Raw genomic sequence first — 14,823 nt, 5'->3', positions numbered from 1 at the left:
GTTCTGTGATTATAAGCCTCAAAATTCTATTGCTTATAAATATGACAACAACTGTTCAGCTAATGATTTGAAGCTTTGCATGTGTGATCTATTTGGCGAGGTCAAAAAATGTGTTTAATTTCAAGGAGCTCTGATAAAAATTGATGCAGCTACAGCAAGTTTAAAAGTGCTGAAAATTGACAAATTGACCCCCCTGCCTTTGCCCAAAATTTATCCAGGTGTATCATCCATTTCTTTCAAGTTTTGGTGAAAATGACTGATGTACTCTGTCAGTCAAGTCTAGGAAAGGTGCCTTTTAGTAGTCTGGTTATGTTTCAAGCAGCGGTCAAATGTTGTTAAGGTTTTCATGCCCTATTAAAGCCTATGGGTAGCAAATGCTTGCAAAGTTATACACAGCATGGCTGGTTTGACAATGAAGCTAGAATGCTGACAACATCTGCCAGTCCATTAGCAGGGCAAACCAGCTAGTGGATCCTGAAGATGAAGCATCTTTGCCTCAAGGCACTCATGAGCCTCAAATAACAAGAAAAAGTGGGTGGATGGAGGGCAAGTTGTAAGTGAGCACAATTTGTGACATTGCACAACATCTTTACTGATCACGTGGCACGTCTGTTAAGGTATCAGCCTTAGGTTCCAGTTTCCTGGCTTTGCAAAGCTTGAGCCAGATTGAGGTAGTTAAAAATTAGCAGGTTTTTTGATCATCTCATTATTATTAATGTTGTGTGTGTGTGTTGCATGTTGCAACACACACACAGACACAGACACTACCTTTCTGTTAAGGTATTCAAAATGGCTTATAATGTAATACTGAATCAAAAGTTACAAAAAACACAATAAGAAAACAAACTTGTCTCAAGAGCTAGACTGTTCACAAAACCAGAAAACCCAGTTCAGTTCAAGTAGAACCGGACTTGAACCAAATTGGATCCAGTCTGGTTTTGTGCACGCTAGAGCTGGGCCCAGTCCTGCTCTAGTCTGAACCAGTTCGGGCCTGGCTTTGGGCATGGGGGGAAGGGACAACAAAACATTTTAAAAGGAAAAAATGGCAGACTTAACCACCATTGCTTGGTTTCAGAGGTGCTGTCGCAGCCATGGGGGGGTTCCTCCTCATGTCCAACTCCCCCCCCCAGTCTCCCCCCAGTCATTTTCAGTTTGTTACTGGTCATTTCAGGCATATTTTCAGGCCATTTTGGGCCCATTATGGACCTCTCTGTGATGGCGGTGGCCATTTTGGCTGCTGTGCATGCTCAATGGCCATCTGCATGGCAGAGTTATGGCCCAGGCCATGCAGATGGCCATTGGGCATGTGTAGTGGCCTCCAAAATGGCCACCACCACTGCAGAGAGGCCTGTAATGGGCCAAAAATTATTGGGGGGAGGCTGGTGGGGGCAGACATCAGGAGACTACGTGCAGCTGCAACAGCATCCCTTCCTGAGCTCAGCAATGGCAGTAAGTCCACCCTTTTTTTCCTTTTAAAAAACCTACACCTATAATGGCCCTGGCCTGGCCCAGCAAGTTCAGCTCTACTTCAAGCCGGGCCAATTCACATGTGAGTTGTCTTGACCTTGAGCCACTCGCACATCCTTATCAGGAGTCTGGTTCAAATCATCAAAGTTCTTGACTTGGTGTCCAGTTCAAATCTTGCTTTAGACAAACCACTATTTTCTCAGCTACTGCTCCTCGTCTGAAATAGAAGTATGAGAATGCTGGACTACTGGAGAGGCTAGTGTAGAGTGCAGAGATAATGTTTATGAAGCACTTTGAATACTTGGAATGTGCTACACAGATACTAACAGCAGAATCCTATGCATATTTTCTTGAAAGTAAGTTCCATTGTCTCCTTAAAGAGACCTAACAGATTGCACAAACCATCGCACAATATCCTTAATTTCACATGCTAGCAAAATAATGCTCAGGATCATCCAATGCAGATTAGAGTCCTATGTGGAAAGGGAAATGCTGGATGTTCAAGCTGGTTTCCGGAAAGTTTAAGGAACAAGAGACATCATTGCTGATGCATGCTGGATAACTGAGAAAGCCAAAGAATACCGGAAAGAAGTCAATATGTGCTTTATTGACTACAGAAAAGCCTTCGATTGCGTCGACCATGTTAAGTTGTGGAAAATCCTTAGGAAAATGGGCATCCAAGAACATCTCATTGTTCTCATGAGAAACCTATACACAGGGCAGGAAGCCACAGTCCAGACAGAACATGGTGAAACAGACTGGTTCCAGATCAGCAAAGGAGTAAGTCAGGGCTGTATACTTTCTCCTTCTTCATTCAATATGCTGAACATATACTGAGTTAAGCTGGATTGGAAGAAGGTGAGCGTGGTTTTAAAGCTGGAGGAGAAACATCAATAACGACAGCAATGAATGCACCACTGAGAGACCTTAAAGGCCAAGTTGAAGACAGATCATCCTGGAGAGAATCCATCTATGTGGTCCCTAAGAGTCGACACTGACTTGATGGCACTTAATCTATCAATCAAGTCCCATTGTTGGGCCTATGACAAGGATCAGCATCACTGGGTAGCTGTCAGGGGTGTAGCAAAGTCATTTGGGGCCTATGTTCAATAAATGAACACTTTCCCATAATGTTTTTTAACTTTGTTTTTTACTTTAGTTTTTCCCTACAGCAGTGTGCAGTGGGGTTTGGGTCATGGCTTCTCTGCTCAATCAAAAGGAAAGAGGCCATAGAACCCCTTACTGCTGCACAACTGGCTATAAAATGAAGAGTGCGCTTGTGCCTAGATTAGGCATTAGGGTCCATGCACACCTTCCATTTTTTAGCTGGCTTGCACAGTGCAGAGAGGTTCTATTACTTCTGTCCTCGTTCAAGCGAGGAGGGAGGCTATGGAACAGCCCCCCCCCCGCAGTGCAAACTGGCTACTGAGTGGTGGGAGAAGCAGCAGCAGTGAGTGGCAGGGCAGGAGGTAAATGATGGGGGTGAGGAGCAGCAGGGCAGGAGGCAAACTGTGGTGGCAGCAAGCTGTGAGAGTGACAAGGGGGAGAGCGAAGGGCAATGGCAGAGCCCCTGGGGACATTGTGGCCTGTGTTTATTGGACAGCTTTGAACACCACTAGCTACGCCCCCTAGCAGCTACTGAGGATCCATCCTCAGACCACCTCTGTCTCTAGCCTTTATGTGATGGGGATGGTGGCGGTGGAGGCATAATTCTCTCAGGGCCCAACCAGATAGGAGAAGACCTATGGAGCCAGATAGGAGAGGACCCAGTTTGTCAAGGACCCTCTGAAACCTGAAACCAGACTTGCCCCACTGGGTCCAGTGGGACTTAATACCTAGTAGGTGTGTTTCTGCTTAGGACTGTAGCCTAAGTATTATTTTCTGCAACATTGCCACTGAAAGGTTGTTTTGCCTTGTGCATACTGGACCGAGGGAGGACATCATATGTAAAAAAACCCAGCTCTCTTCAGCTGGAACTTTCTTTTAAATTAGAGTTAAGAGATCACAAATGAACCTTTCATTAATGAAGTACACATATAGTAAGTTTTAAAAGAGGGGAAATGCTAATATCAGATGTCTTTTCACCTATTTTGTTGTGAACTGCAGCCTTTGTCTTTTTTGATAAATGTCTGAAGAATGATTTATGAAGTGTGACTATACTTGCTATGCATTCCAGGAAAAAGGTTTAATGTATTTTTATAGAATACAGAACTTGTAAATATGCATGTGTGAGAGCTGAGATTGTGATAAAGTATCTAACTGAATTTGATGTCAGGATTCTCTTCCTATATACAAAATGTTTTTCATGATACATATCTTATTATTCCTTTAATACCAAAGAGAATCATTTTCCTCAACTGTTAGCAAAAAGTTGCAGTTACTGTATCTGTTCAATTATAGTAAATGATGGACTCCTATACATTATATATAACCTAGCTAACCTCTTTGTGTTGGTTAACTCATTGACAGGTCAGCTATTCAGAAACTGGGAAAAGAGAACTTTGAAAAAGTATATACGTTCCTTAAAGAAGCAAGAAGGCAGAATGCTAGTGAAGATGAAATTAAAGAATATCTGGAAAAAGTGGTTACTAGGGCAAGTGACTATTTTGAAGTAGACCAGCTCCTCTATTTTGAAGACCAGCTATGTGCTTCAGAAGATTCTGTAGTGTGAAACATTGTTCAGAATGGATTTACTTGGATTATATGAAATCCACAAACAGAACACTATCACTGAAAGCAAGCATTATGTCAGGGCTGTCAAACCCCCAGGCCACAGGCTGGATCTGGCCTGTGCAGCTCCTTCCTCTGGCCTTCCTTCCTTCCTTCCTCCTGCTGTGCCGCACAGCTCCTTCCTTTCCCTTCTCCCTGCCATGCGCTGAAGTGCCAAAGCACCAGCCAGCTTCCTTCTCCCCACCCCTACTCACACTGTATTGCTCCTTCCTGCCCCCCCCCACTCCAATCAAAGTGGCGGCATCCAAAGTGCCGACTGGATTCCTTCTTTCCCTCAAGCAGCTCCTTCCTTTCTCATCGCTGTGCGCTGGAAGGATGCACCAGCTGGCTTCCTTCTTTCCCCCATAACCACCAGTATTTATCTCCCCCTCTTCCATGCTTTTCCCAGTATCTCCTTCTTTCACACACACAGCCTTCCCCACTGTCTTTCCCTCTCTCCCCCTCATCAAGCCTGCCTCACCCCCTGCCCCTCTCCCTCTCTCTTGTCAAGCCTCCCCATCCCCTTCCTCTATCTCTTGTCTCCCACACTTGTGAGGTTTGTGGTGAAGGATAAAAAAAATCTGTGGATCCATTAGAATGTTGGCAACTGTACCCTTCCCCTCACATGAGGTGGGCACGAGGTGACAGAAGGCAGTGTGAGGCTATCTGTGGCCCTGCACAGGTGCATGGAAATCCAAACTGGCCCACCACCAGATTTGAGTTTGACACCACTGAATTATGTTGTATAGTTTAGAGGGCTGAGTAGTATAGAGATACTGATGAGAAGAATTGCTGCCATTTTGTTCTCTTGTTATATGAGATAAAGAGTACTCTTTTCATCACTGAATGAAGTCAATGAGAGCTGTTCCTTGATTCCTACAAAAGCAGTATTGCCACTTAGATCCCACTCATCATATCCTTGAAAACTGCTGGATTATGGTTGTAGATTGCAATTCATTCAAAACTTTGATTACTTCATCAGCAGAAAGTGTAGTGCTCAATAGCCTGCATTTCACTCTTGTTACAAAGTTAAATGCAAGGACAAGCATGATACATGAAGTAGAGGAAAACCCAGAGTAAAGGGTGGCAGGGACTTTGGTTCATTTCCATTATACAAAAATGGAGTGAGGAGATCAGTTCATTTAACATTTTATTTTATTTATTTATTTGTTTTTTGCATTTTTATACCGCCTTTCATTAAAATATAGCCCCAAGGCGGTTTACAAAAGTTAAAAACATACAATAAAAACACAATAAAAACAACATGCTAAGAGTATAAAAACATATAAAAACAGGCATAAAACAATACAACAAATAAATAACAAATAAATGTGTTATGTTGCTTTAGGAAATTATAGGGCTGAACTGAGTAGTCGCCATGTGAATATTTTCAGTGCAAAAAGGGACGGGGGAGGAGGAAAGAGGCCCTAAAGTTTACATTTTTTAACATCAGTTTGCAGCTCTTATCTTCAATCAACCACAGCTTTGATGATATATTTTTGTTTCAAAACAACCTTTCTTCCTAGTACAATGGTGTTATACACCCACTGACTTGGCAATGTGATGGTTTGGCAAAGTGATTGTGTACCTGAAAGCAAACAAAGCTAGTTCAGAGTGAGGGCAGTGCCCTTGAATAGGATTTTCCCTTACTCTGAACTAGCTTTATTTGAATCACAAAGTGATATCATGATATTGCCAAATCTGATTTGCTCTGCGATTACTTCACTGTTACAAAGAAGAAGGGCTATTTTTCAGATAAAAACCTTTGCTAAAACTGATCATGATGTCACAGAGCACTCAGTGGAGCTCTCTTGCTGTCTGAATGCTACCTGATGCCGCCTGCATATCAAGTACAAGAAAGGGTGTATGCTTATATGTGAATTGGGTGTAATGTGTCTTCTTTCTGCAGTGCTATCATGAAAACATCAGCTCCCCTCCACCCACCAAGATTTCCAAAGAAGGAAGCACATTGCAAAGAGGGGGGGAAACCCTAGTACATGCATTGCTTTAAAAACACTTCACATATAATTATCATGCATATTTATGTTTATATCTATAATATCTGGTCATTCTTAACTTGGCACTCATTAGCATTTCTCTTTTCGTTGTATACAAAACACTGTGGCATCACTACATATTAAATGCAAAGTAAAGGATAAAATGGCACACTTTATGCAAATAGAGCTGAATTTCTTTTAAATTAGCATTGGTCCATTTAGGTTTCCTGTGCTTTGGGGCCAAGTGATACAGCCTCATCTGCTGAGAAAGCTTGCTGCTGTAATCCCTGCAGGTTCCAAGAATTACCTAAATCACTTTAAAGGATTGTTTAATATCACAGTATTAGAGGCATGAACCCTTTGGGCTTTGCCAATATAAAGCCAGAAAGAGCAACTTGTGGGTAGACCAGACTCTCTGGAGCAGTCAGGCTCCCAGAACTTCATTAATGGTAACCTTTATAGTTTTGAAATCATATTCTGGCTACCAGTTCTGTCTTCAGAGAAACACTCTAAAGAGTGCAGAATTTTTGATGTATTTTTTCAAAAGCGATCCAGATAACTTAAAAGCCACTTCAACAACTTTACTTTTTGTATATCCATTTTCAAAGGCTAAGCATTGAAAATATCTATGTAACTTACATTTGTTTGCCCACAACTTGTCACTCTGATTTAGAGCTCCTGAATATATGCTGCAGTGTTCAATGAAAACTAAACACTTACACATGCTGGTTTTCCCTTTCACTTCAACACAAGGATACTTCCAAGTATGCATCAGAGCCCACTTGTTTCCAATAGCTCATTGGATTGAAGAGAAGACCAGTGACAGATGTCTCAGGTGATGGTCCAAAGGCACATGATGCAGTAAAAGGTAAAGTGTGCTGTCAAGTCAGTACCGACTCCTGGCGACCACAGAGCCCTGTGGTTGGTTTTGGTAGAATACAGGAGGGGTTTACCATTGCCATCTCCTATGCAGTATGAGATGATGCCTTTCAGCTTCTTCCTATATCACTGCTGCCGGTTATAGGTGTTTCCCATAGTCTGGGAAACACCCACATAGTCTGGGAAAAATACCAGCAGAGATTTCAAATAGCAACCTCAATAAATAGCAAGTTATTTTCCCACTGCAGTATTAGGTGGCTGAAACCAAGAAAATCTGGGTCTGGCCAATGCTTAAATGAGAATCTGCCTGGGAACATGATAAAAGAATCCTAACCCTTTTTTACTTTTGAAAATAAAACATATTAGAACAGGGGTTCCCAGTCTGTGGTCCTGTAGTTGGGAATGAGGGGAGTTGTAGTTCAGCAACTGCTAGAGGACCACAGGTTGGGAATCTCTGTGTTAGAAAACTCAGTGGCCAGATTCAGATGTACACTATAACCACAGTTAACAGTGACGAGATAAAATTCCAAACTCCAATTCACGCTGAAGACATACAGTGAACTGCCGTTAGCCTAACCGGAGATGAGGAAGAGGGGAGCCTCTCCCTGCTGCTTGGCCTCCCAGTCCAATCCCAGCCAGCTCTGTGGCGAGACTGTGGGCAAAGCATCACCATGTCAGCCTCTCAGCCACAGTTGGCTACAATCTCCAGAAGGGTGTGTTGAGCACGACAGCATTCTTGGAGCATCCCACCCGCCCTCAGCAGGGAAAGTGCATTGAAAACCCTCCAAATGCCCTGCAATGCCTTCTGCCAGCCAGGGCTCCACTGCACCCCCCCCAAGTGGCCCCGCACTCTGAAAGCACCATGCAAACTCCAATTCCTGGGGGGGGGGTGATGGAATCCTGCTTTCGTTACGAGAGGGAAGGGGAGACCCACATTCTTTAGACTGGGATATCCAGATGGAACAGGGCAAAGGATGCCAAGGTGTCTGTCCCATCATGACCAGGGAAGATGTTGCAAAGGGAGAGCACTCCAGCCAGACCCATCACTAAGCCGCTGCCCAGTAGGCTAACACTCTCATGAGAGGGCCAGTTTATTGGGGATATACTTGTGCCTGTTAAGGTGTTATCCCCATCTGCAGACTGGAAGCGTGTGACTTGAGCCAGGCACTTAACCACCGGGGAATCCAAGGGGGCCCCTGACTATCATTGTTTTTAAAAAATAGGGGGAAGAAGCCCAACTTTCCTCTCCCCAAATCCTTCTGCAGTCTTGCACGTACCCCAGATGACATCCCGACACCCCATGTGCCATAGCCTGGTGGCATGCACAGTCATAGGGTGGGCCAACAAGACAGTACATTTACTCAAGTTTTAAAGATTCTGGGTCTGGTCCATCTGTGCACTGTATGCAGAAGAACGGGCAGGGGGAATCTATAGAGAAGGCACTTTCTTCTGCTCCCCCATCCCCAGGGCAAATGGGTCGACTGCAGGAGCCACGGGCAATGGTGCACCTGTGCACAGGTACAAATAGCCAGGCAGGGCCTGATTTCCCAGGCACCTTGTCCACCGTCCCCGGGAGCAGGAAAGCAGTTTCTGGGATACCTCTGCCCACTGCTTCCCAACACACAGCAACCCAGCTCTACCCTGAGCTTTATGTATACCCTTTATGTTTCTTCCTAGCATTCACGTAGCACCCTTAGCAGCAAGCACAGCCATAAGCTCAACCAGAGCAACTTGAGCCACACTTAAGCGTAAGCCCATTCTCCACGCAGACGATCAGTCAGTCGTCCCTGCCCACACAACTGCTGGCTCAGTCACGGAGCCGGCGGGGGCTTGGGAGTTCAGGGGCCACAAGGCCCCTGGTAGTTCCAGCATGCTGGGGAGACCCCTGAGCTGGGAGGCTACTTTTTAGCCTCCCGGTCGGGGAGGTCTCCTCATGAGGTGCCGCAGTGCAGAGCTGTGCCGCGGCAGCACACGATCTGGTAACCCCGGATTGTGTCGCTCCGCTCCCCTGGGTTAAGGGGAGGGGTGGTTTGGGCGGTTGGCTGCTGGGAGCCACTCGGCTCCCAGGGCAGCACACGACTGCCAAAAAGCGGGCTAGGCTCCCTTAGCCCGCTTTTTGGTGGTCATGAGAATTGCCTCACAGAGAGCTGCCACTGTCCATTTCTTGCCACAACCCTATCTCACAAACAAACCAAATTACAACTCAGGGAAGGAAGGCACCCAGATTCTGCCTTTATCAAACTGAGATCCAGCAAAACCAGATAGTTAACAGCAAGCAATAGCACAGTCAGCATATTATACTTCATTACTTAGTGTCGAGAAAAACCACAAAATCAAACCTTCCTTGATGTCTTCCTCCTCTCCTGATGTATCCTTTTCAAGAGACTTTAAGGACTCCCTCTGCCTCCCAGTCCCTTTGAATACATTTTGAAACCACTTCCCACCTCCGCAGGGGCAAGGGTTAGAATGGTCCACGCAAAGAGGTTATTGGATCCAGTAACGTTCCAAGAAGCCTTGGAGGGATTCAATGTTGGCTTTGCTGGTGATCCTGTTGATGCCTTGGTTGAGAATTGGAACAACTTGCTCACCAGGGCAGTAGACACGATTGCTCCCAAGTGCCCCCCCCCCCGACCCGTTTCAAAATTGGCTCCTTGGTATACGGAAGATCTACAGGGGCTGAAGCGGCAAAGTGACTGTTGCTGGTGTCTATCTTATGTTTCTTTTTAGAATGTGAGCCCTTTGGGGACAGGGATCCATCTTATTTGTTTGTTATTTCTCTGTGTAAACTGCCCTGAGCCATTTTTGGAAGGGCAGTATAGAAATCGAAATAATAATAATAATAAAATAATAATAATAATAATAATAATAATAATAATAATAATAATAATAATAATAATAATAGCAGCAAGCACTTACATTTATATACCGCTCTCTAAGCGGTTTACAATGATTTAGCATATTGCCCCCAACATTCTGGGTACTCATTTTACCGACCTCGGAAGGATGGAAGGCTGAGTCAACCTTGAGCCCCTGGTCAGGATCGAACTTGCAACCTTCTGGTTACAGGGCGGCAGTTTTACCACTGCGCCACCAGGGGCTCTTAATAATAATAATAATAATAATAATAATAATAATAATAATAATAGCCCTGGGTGCAGTTCCAAAAGACCTTGAAGAGCACCTCAACACCATAGGGGCCACAGAAATCACCACCAGCCAATTACAAAAAGTAACTTTACTGGGAACAGCCTATATTCTGCAACGATATCTATAACAACAGCAACAACATTGACAGTAAAATTCAGCCATCCCAGGTCCTTGGGAAGGACTCGATGTCTGGATAAAACAAACCAGTCAATAACACCTGTCTGACTGTGTAAATAAATTAATAATAATAATAATAATGAGGAGGAGGAGGAGGAGGAGGAGGAGGAAGGCGACTGGAGTGCAAGTGGAGAAAGACTCAACTCAAATCCGACAGATTGTGACATAGAGCACATTTAAAGATCTATGCTCAGGCAATACATGCGGCAAAGAGGTGGTTCTTTTATGCTTGTATTGCCTCTGAGAGTTCACATCCAGTGGAGTTGTTCAGGGTTGTGTGGGGACTAGTATCTTCTTCCCCTCCATTGAACCAGTATTTGGAGTCATCAGTTACCCGCTGCAATGTGTTTAAAGAATTTTCTGCAGATAAAATCTCTCAGATTCGGGCCGATCTAGATGGAGACTCCACAATTAATTTGATGTCTGAACTGGAGGTGCCCAACAACTCTTCTTATGTGATTCGACTGCATCGGTTTCAATTTGTGACTCCTGAGGATGTGGACAAGCTGCTTGAATCGGTGAGGCCTACCACTTGTTCTCTTGACCCTTGTCCAACATGGTTTGTTCTATCTAGCGGGGAGGCTGTTGTAGGCAGCCTGGTGGAAATCTCTGAGGGAGGGCAGGATGCCTCCTTGTCTTAAGGAGGCAATCATTAGACCTCTTCTAAAGAAACCTGCATTAGATCCCTCAGAGTTGAGCAATTATAGGCCTGTTTCCAATCTCCCATGGCTGGGCAAGGTAATCGAGATGGTGGTGGCCTCTCAGCTGAAGGTGGTCTTGGAGGAAACTGATTTTCTAGACCCATTTCAAACTGGGTTTTGTGCGGGCTATGGGGTGGAGACTGCCTTGGTTGGTCTGATGGATTATCTCCAATTGGGAATTGATGAAGTGTGACTCTGTCAGTCCTTTTGGATCTCTCCATGGCTTTCGATACTATCGACCATAGTATCCTTCTGAAACTTCTGAGGGTGTTATGGGTGGGAGGCACTGTTTCCTACCTCTCGGGCAAATTGCAGATGATGTTGATTGGAGACTGTTGCTCTTTGAAATCTGAGCTTAAGTATGGTGTCACTCAAGGCTCCGTGCTTTCTCCAGTGTTTTTTAACATCTACATGAAACTGCTGGGAGAGATCATCAGGGGATTTGGAGCTGAGTGTTACAAGTACGTTGACGACACCCAGATCTACTTCTCCATGTCAGCTTCTTCAGGAGCTGGCATATCCTCCCTAAATGCCTGCCTGGAAGCAGTAATGGGCTGGATGAGGGAGAATAAACTGAAACTGAATCCAGATAAGATGGAGGTACTTATTGTGCAGAGTCAGAACTCTAGAGACGATTTTGATCTACCTGTTCTAGATGGGGTCACACTTCCCCAAAAGGAACAGGTTCGCAGTCTGTGAGTACTTCTGGATTCACACCTCTCCCTGGTTTCTCAGGTTGAGGCGGTGGCCAGGGGTGCTTTCTATCAGCTCCAGCTGATACACCAGCTGCACCCATTTCTCGAGATCAATGACCTCAAAACAGTGGTACATTTGTTGGTAACCTCCAGACTTGACTTCTGTAATGCGCTCTACGTGGGGCTGCCTTTGCATGTAGTCTGGAAACTTCAGTTGGTTCAGAATGCAGCGGCCAGGTTGTTCTCTGGGTCATCTCAGAGAGACCACATTATTCCTTTACTGATGGAGCTACACTGGCTGCCAATAGGTTTCCGGACAAAATACAAAGTGTTGGTTATAACTTATAAAGCCCTAAATGGCTTAGGCCCTGGGTATTTAAGAGACCATCTTCTTCACTATGAACCCCACCGCCCATTGAGGTCATGTGAGGAGGTCTGTCTCCAGTTACCGCCAACTCATTTAGGGGCTACACAGAGATGGGCCTTCTCGATTGCTGCCATGAGATTGTGGAATGCACTCCCTGCTGAGATACGACCCTCCCCATTTCTGGCAATTTTCAAAAAACAACTGAAAACCCATCTTTCCACCCAACTTTCTCAGCTTCTTAAATTTATAGGTTTTAATCTCTGGTTTATTTTTAAATTGTTAAATTGTTTTTAGTTTTTGTATATGTTTTTAACTAGTTTTATGCTATTGCTAACCACCCAGAGACAAAAGTTTGGGACGGTGTACAAATTTGATAAGTAAGTAAATAATTAAATAAAAATTAAATGTAGTAATATTCACCTAAATACTATGGGTATCACTCTCAATAGATGAATTTGGCAGGCTTATCTTTTCATCCTAATTGATTTTCAGCACAAATTAGAAAGCAGCAATTTGTGAACAAATGAAGATTTACTGAGCAATGTTCCTTCATATAGCCAATAGACAGAGAGAGAGGAGGAAGCTACTGCCATTACAAGGAGGGCATGAACAATGCCATGTGCTTAACTAGCCGTACCTTCTTCTTTCTCCTGCAAACAGGTCAATATGAGATAGAGAACACGCAGAGATCTTTGCTATCCGACTAACCTATTAATGGGAGTAAATAAATTGTTCAAATCCATCAATGCACCAGCTGTAGATTCCTGAGATACATGCAGGTAATTGGTCATTTTTAAAGGCTTGTCTTTTGGAATTGTGACTTCTGAAAACTGACTATTCTAATCTGCAGCTTCATTTGGCATGCTAGAAAAAGAACTATTTAAGAAAAAGAAAAGTCATAGCCTTCTTTTGGTAGGAGATCATTTGTCTCTGCAAGACATAGGCAGATCTGAACAATCTGGCAGTGCAGGTCTCTTTGCTACAGTAACCTCTAAACACTCTATAGCCAGTTACTCCAGCTTATAAATTTCCTGGAAGTTTTTCACACCCAGCTTTTAACCTGCATCTCCTCTGGAATGGAGCGGGCACATTTACATACTGGGCCGATTTACCCCAAAAGTTCCTGCAAGCTACTGGGGAACATTTCACACATCATTTGGGTTTTTCACTGCTCATTAGAGTGCAACCCTATTTATATCCAGGGTAAAAATATCCACCTTTTGCACTGGGTTTTTTGAATTGTGTTGTTCACAGTAAAGCCTTGCCAAAACAAAAAAACAAAAAAACAAAACACCTCACAGTAAAGCCTGCTGTGTGCAGAACTCACTGGGTGGGGTGTGTGTGTGTGTGTCATGCATTCCTATTCATTGGAAGCAGAAAAAACAGTTCAGAATTGTTCGACATGTCTACCTATCCCAAGGTTGATGTGTAATTATTACTGGGAAAGGAAGTCTAAAAAGCTGTAGTAATATTGGTAGGAGTTTCTGCACAGGTCAGGTAGATTTCTTTTTAGATTGTTTCTTTTTAGATTGTGAGCCCTTTGGGGACAAGGATCCATCTTATTTATTTATTATTTCTCTGTAAACCACGCTGAGTCATTTTTGGAAGAAAAGACTTTAAACAAAATTCATTCATTCATTCATTCGGGGGGGGAGTGGGGGATGGGTAAGTGCACCCTCCCCACCCTTAGTGGCACCTCCACCCCCTCAAGTCACCCCCACCCAGTTCCGTGCACATCCCTAGTGGTGATGACCGTACAGTTCAGTTAAAGAACAAAGTTGCGTAAGTGAATGTGATATGATGATGTAGAGATGAAAAACAGTGTTGCAGAATGGTTAGATTAGGACTGGGAAGACCCAAGTTCAAATCCTGACTCAGCCATAATATTCCCTTGGTGACTTTGAATTAGACACTCCCTCTCAGGCCCAACTGCCTCCCAGGGTGATGGTTGTAAAATGTAGGGGCAAGGAAAAATCTATGTATGCTGCCTAAGCTAGTTAGAGGAGAGTGAGGTATTTGATTAATTTATTGATTACGTGCTGTCATTTGGTCATTTATTTATTATGTTGGACACAGATCATTATCAACAAATTATTGTTGAATATGGGTATTTTATAGAATGGGCAGATGACAGGAAAAGACTGATAGATTCCCACTGAGAAGTACTCATCATACAATGGAAAAACAATAGAAAGACACTACTGCTGATATTTATCAAAGATTAATTGAACTTGTTGGACACTTGAAAAAGTCACATTGCAACAGCATACAATAGCAGAAAACTGTTGTGGTTCCATAGTTTTCAATATTATTGTCTTTGTTTATTAAATTTTTCTCATATACCCCTCCTCCAAAGACTCTAGGCAGTGAACAACAATGCCAATAACAATTAATAACAACAACAATAATAATTTTAAAAAATTAAAGGGCAAACACCTGGCAAAACAGGTGGGTCTTAAGAAGAGCCTTAAAAGCAGCCAGGAAGGGGGCTGAATGAATCTGGGGGTGAGGGGGAGTGTGTTCCTAAGAAGAGAGGTGGACACAGAGAAGGCCCTCCTATGGGCCCAGGCAACACGCACTACACACACTATATATTGCTATAAACGTTTGTTTATTACATCATATTTATATATATCCAGATCACCATATATTTTGTTTGTTCTACTTTCAATATAATTTATATT

The 14,823-nt window shown here is 43.7% G+C and overlaps 1 protein-coding gene across 7 annotated transcripts in view; it reads left to right on the top strand.

Moving 5' to 3' along the window:
- NEK11 (NIMA related kinase 11) overlaps positions 1–5,023 on the top strand; it is a 159,465-nt gene extending 154,442 nt beyond the window's left edge. For 5 of the 7 annotated variants that reach the window (XM_053258979.1, XM_053258974.1, XM_053258970.1 and 2 more), the window contains one exon: positions 3,937–5,023. In XM_053258979.1, coding sequence (XP_053114954.1) covers positions 3,937–4,138 — 202 coding nt within the window. In that variant the 3' untranslated portion in view covers positions 4,139–5,023. The remainder of the gene's footprint in view (positions 1–3,936) is intronic. The other 2 variants (XM_053258976.1, XM_053258973.1) reach the window with 1 other exon arrangement.
- The last annotated feature ends 9,800 nt before the right edge of the window (positions 5,024–14,823 follow it).

Source organism: Hemicordylus capensis, chromosome 6, assembly GCF_027244095.1.
Source record: "Hemicordylus capensis ecotype Gifberg chromosome 6, rHemCap1.1.pri, whole genome shotgun sequence".
Taxonomy (NCBI): domain Eukaryota; kingdom Metazoa; phylum Chordata; class Lepidosauria; order Squamata; family Cordylidae; genus Hemicordylus; species Hemicordylus capensis.
Note: the sequence above shows the minus strand (reverse complement) of the source record. Positions and strands in the feature narration are given on the sequence as shown.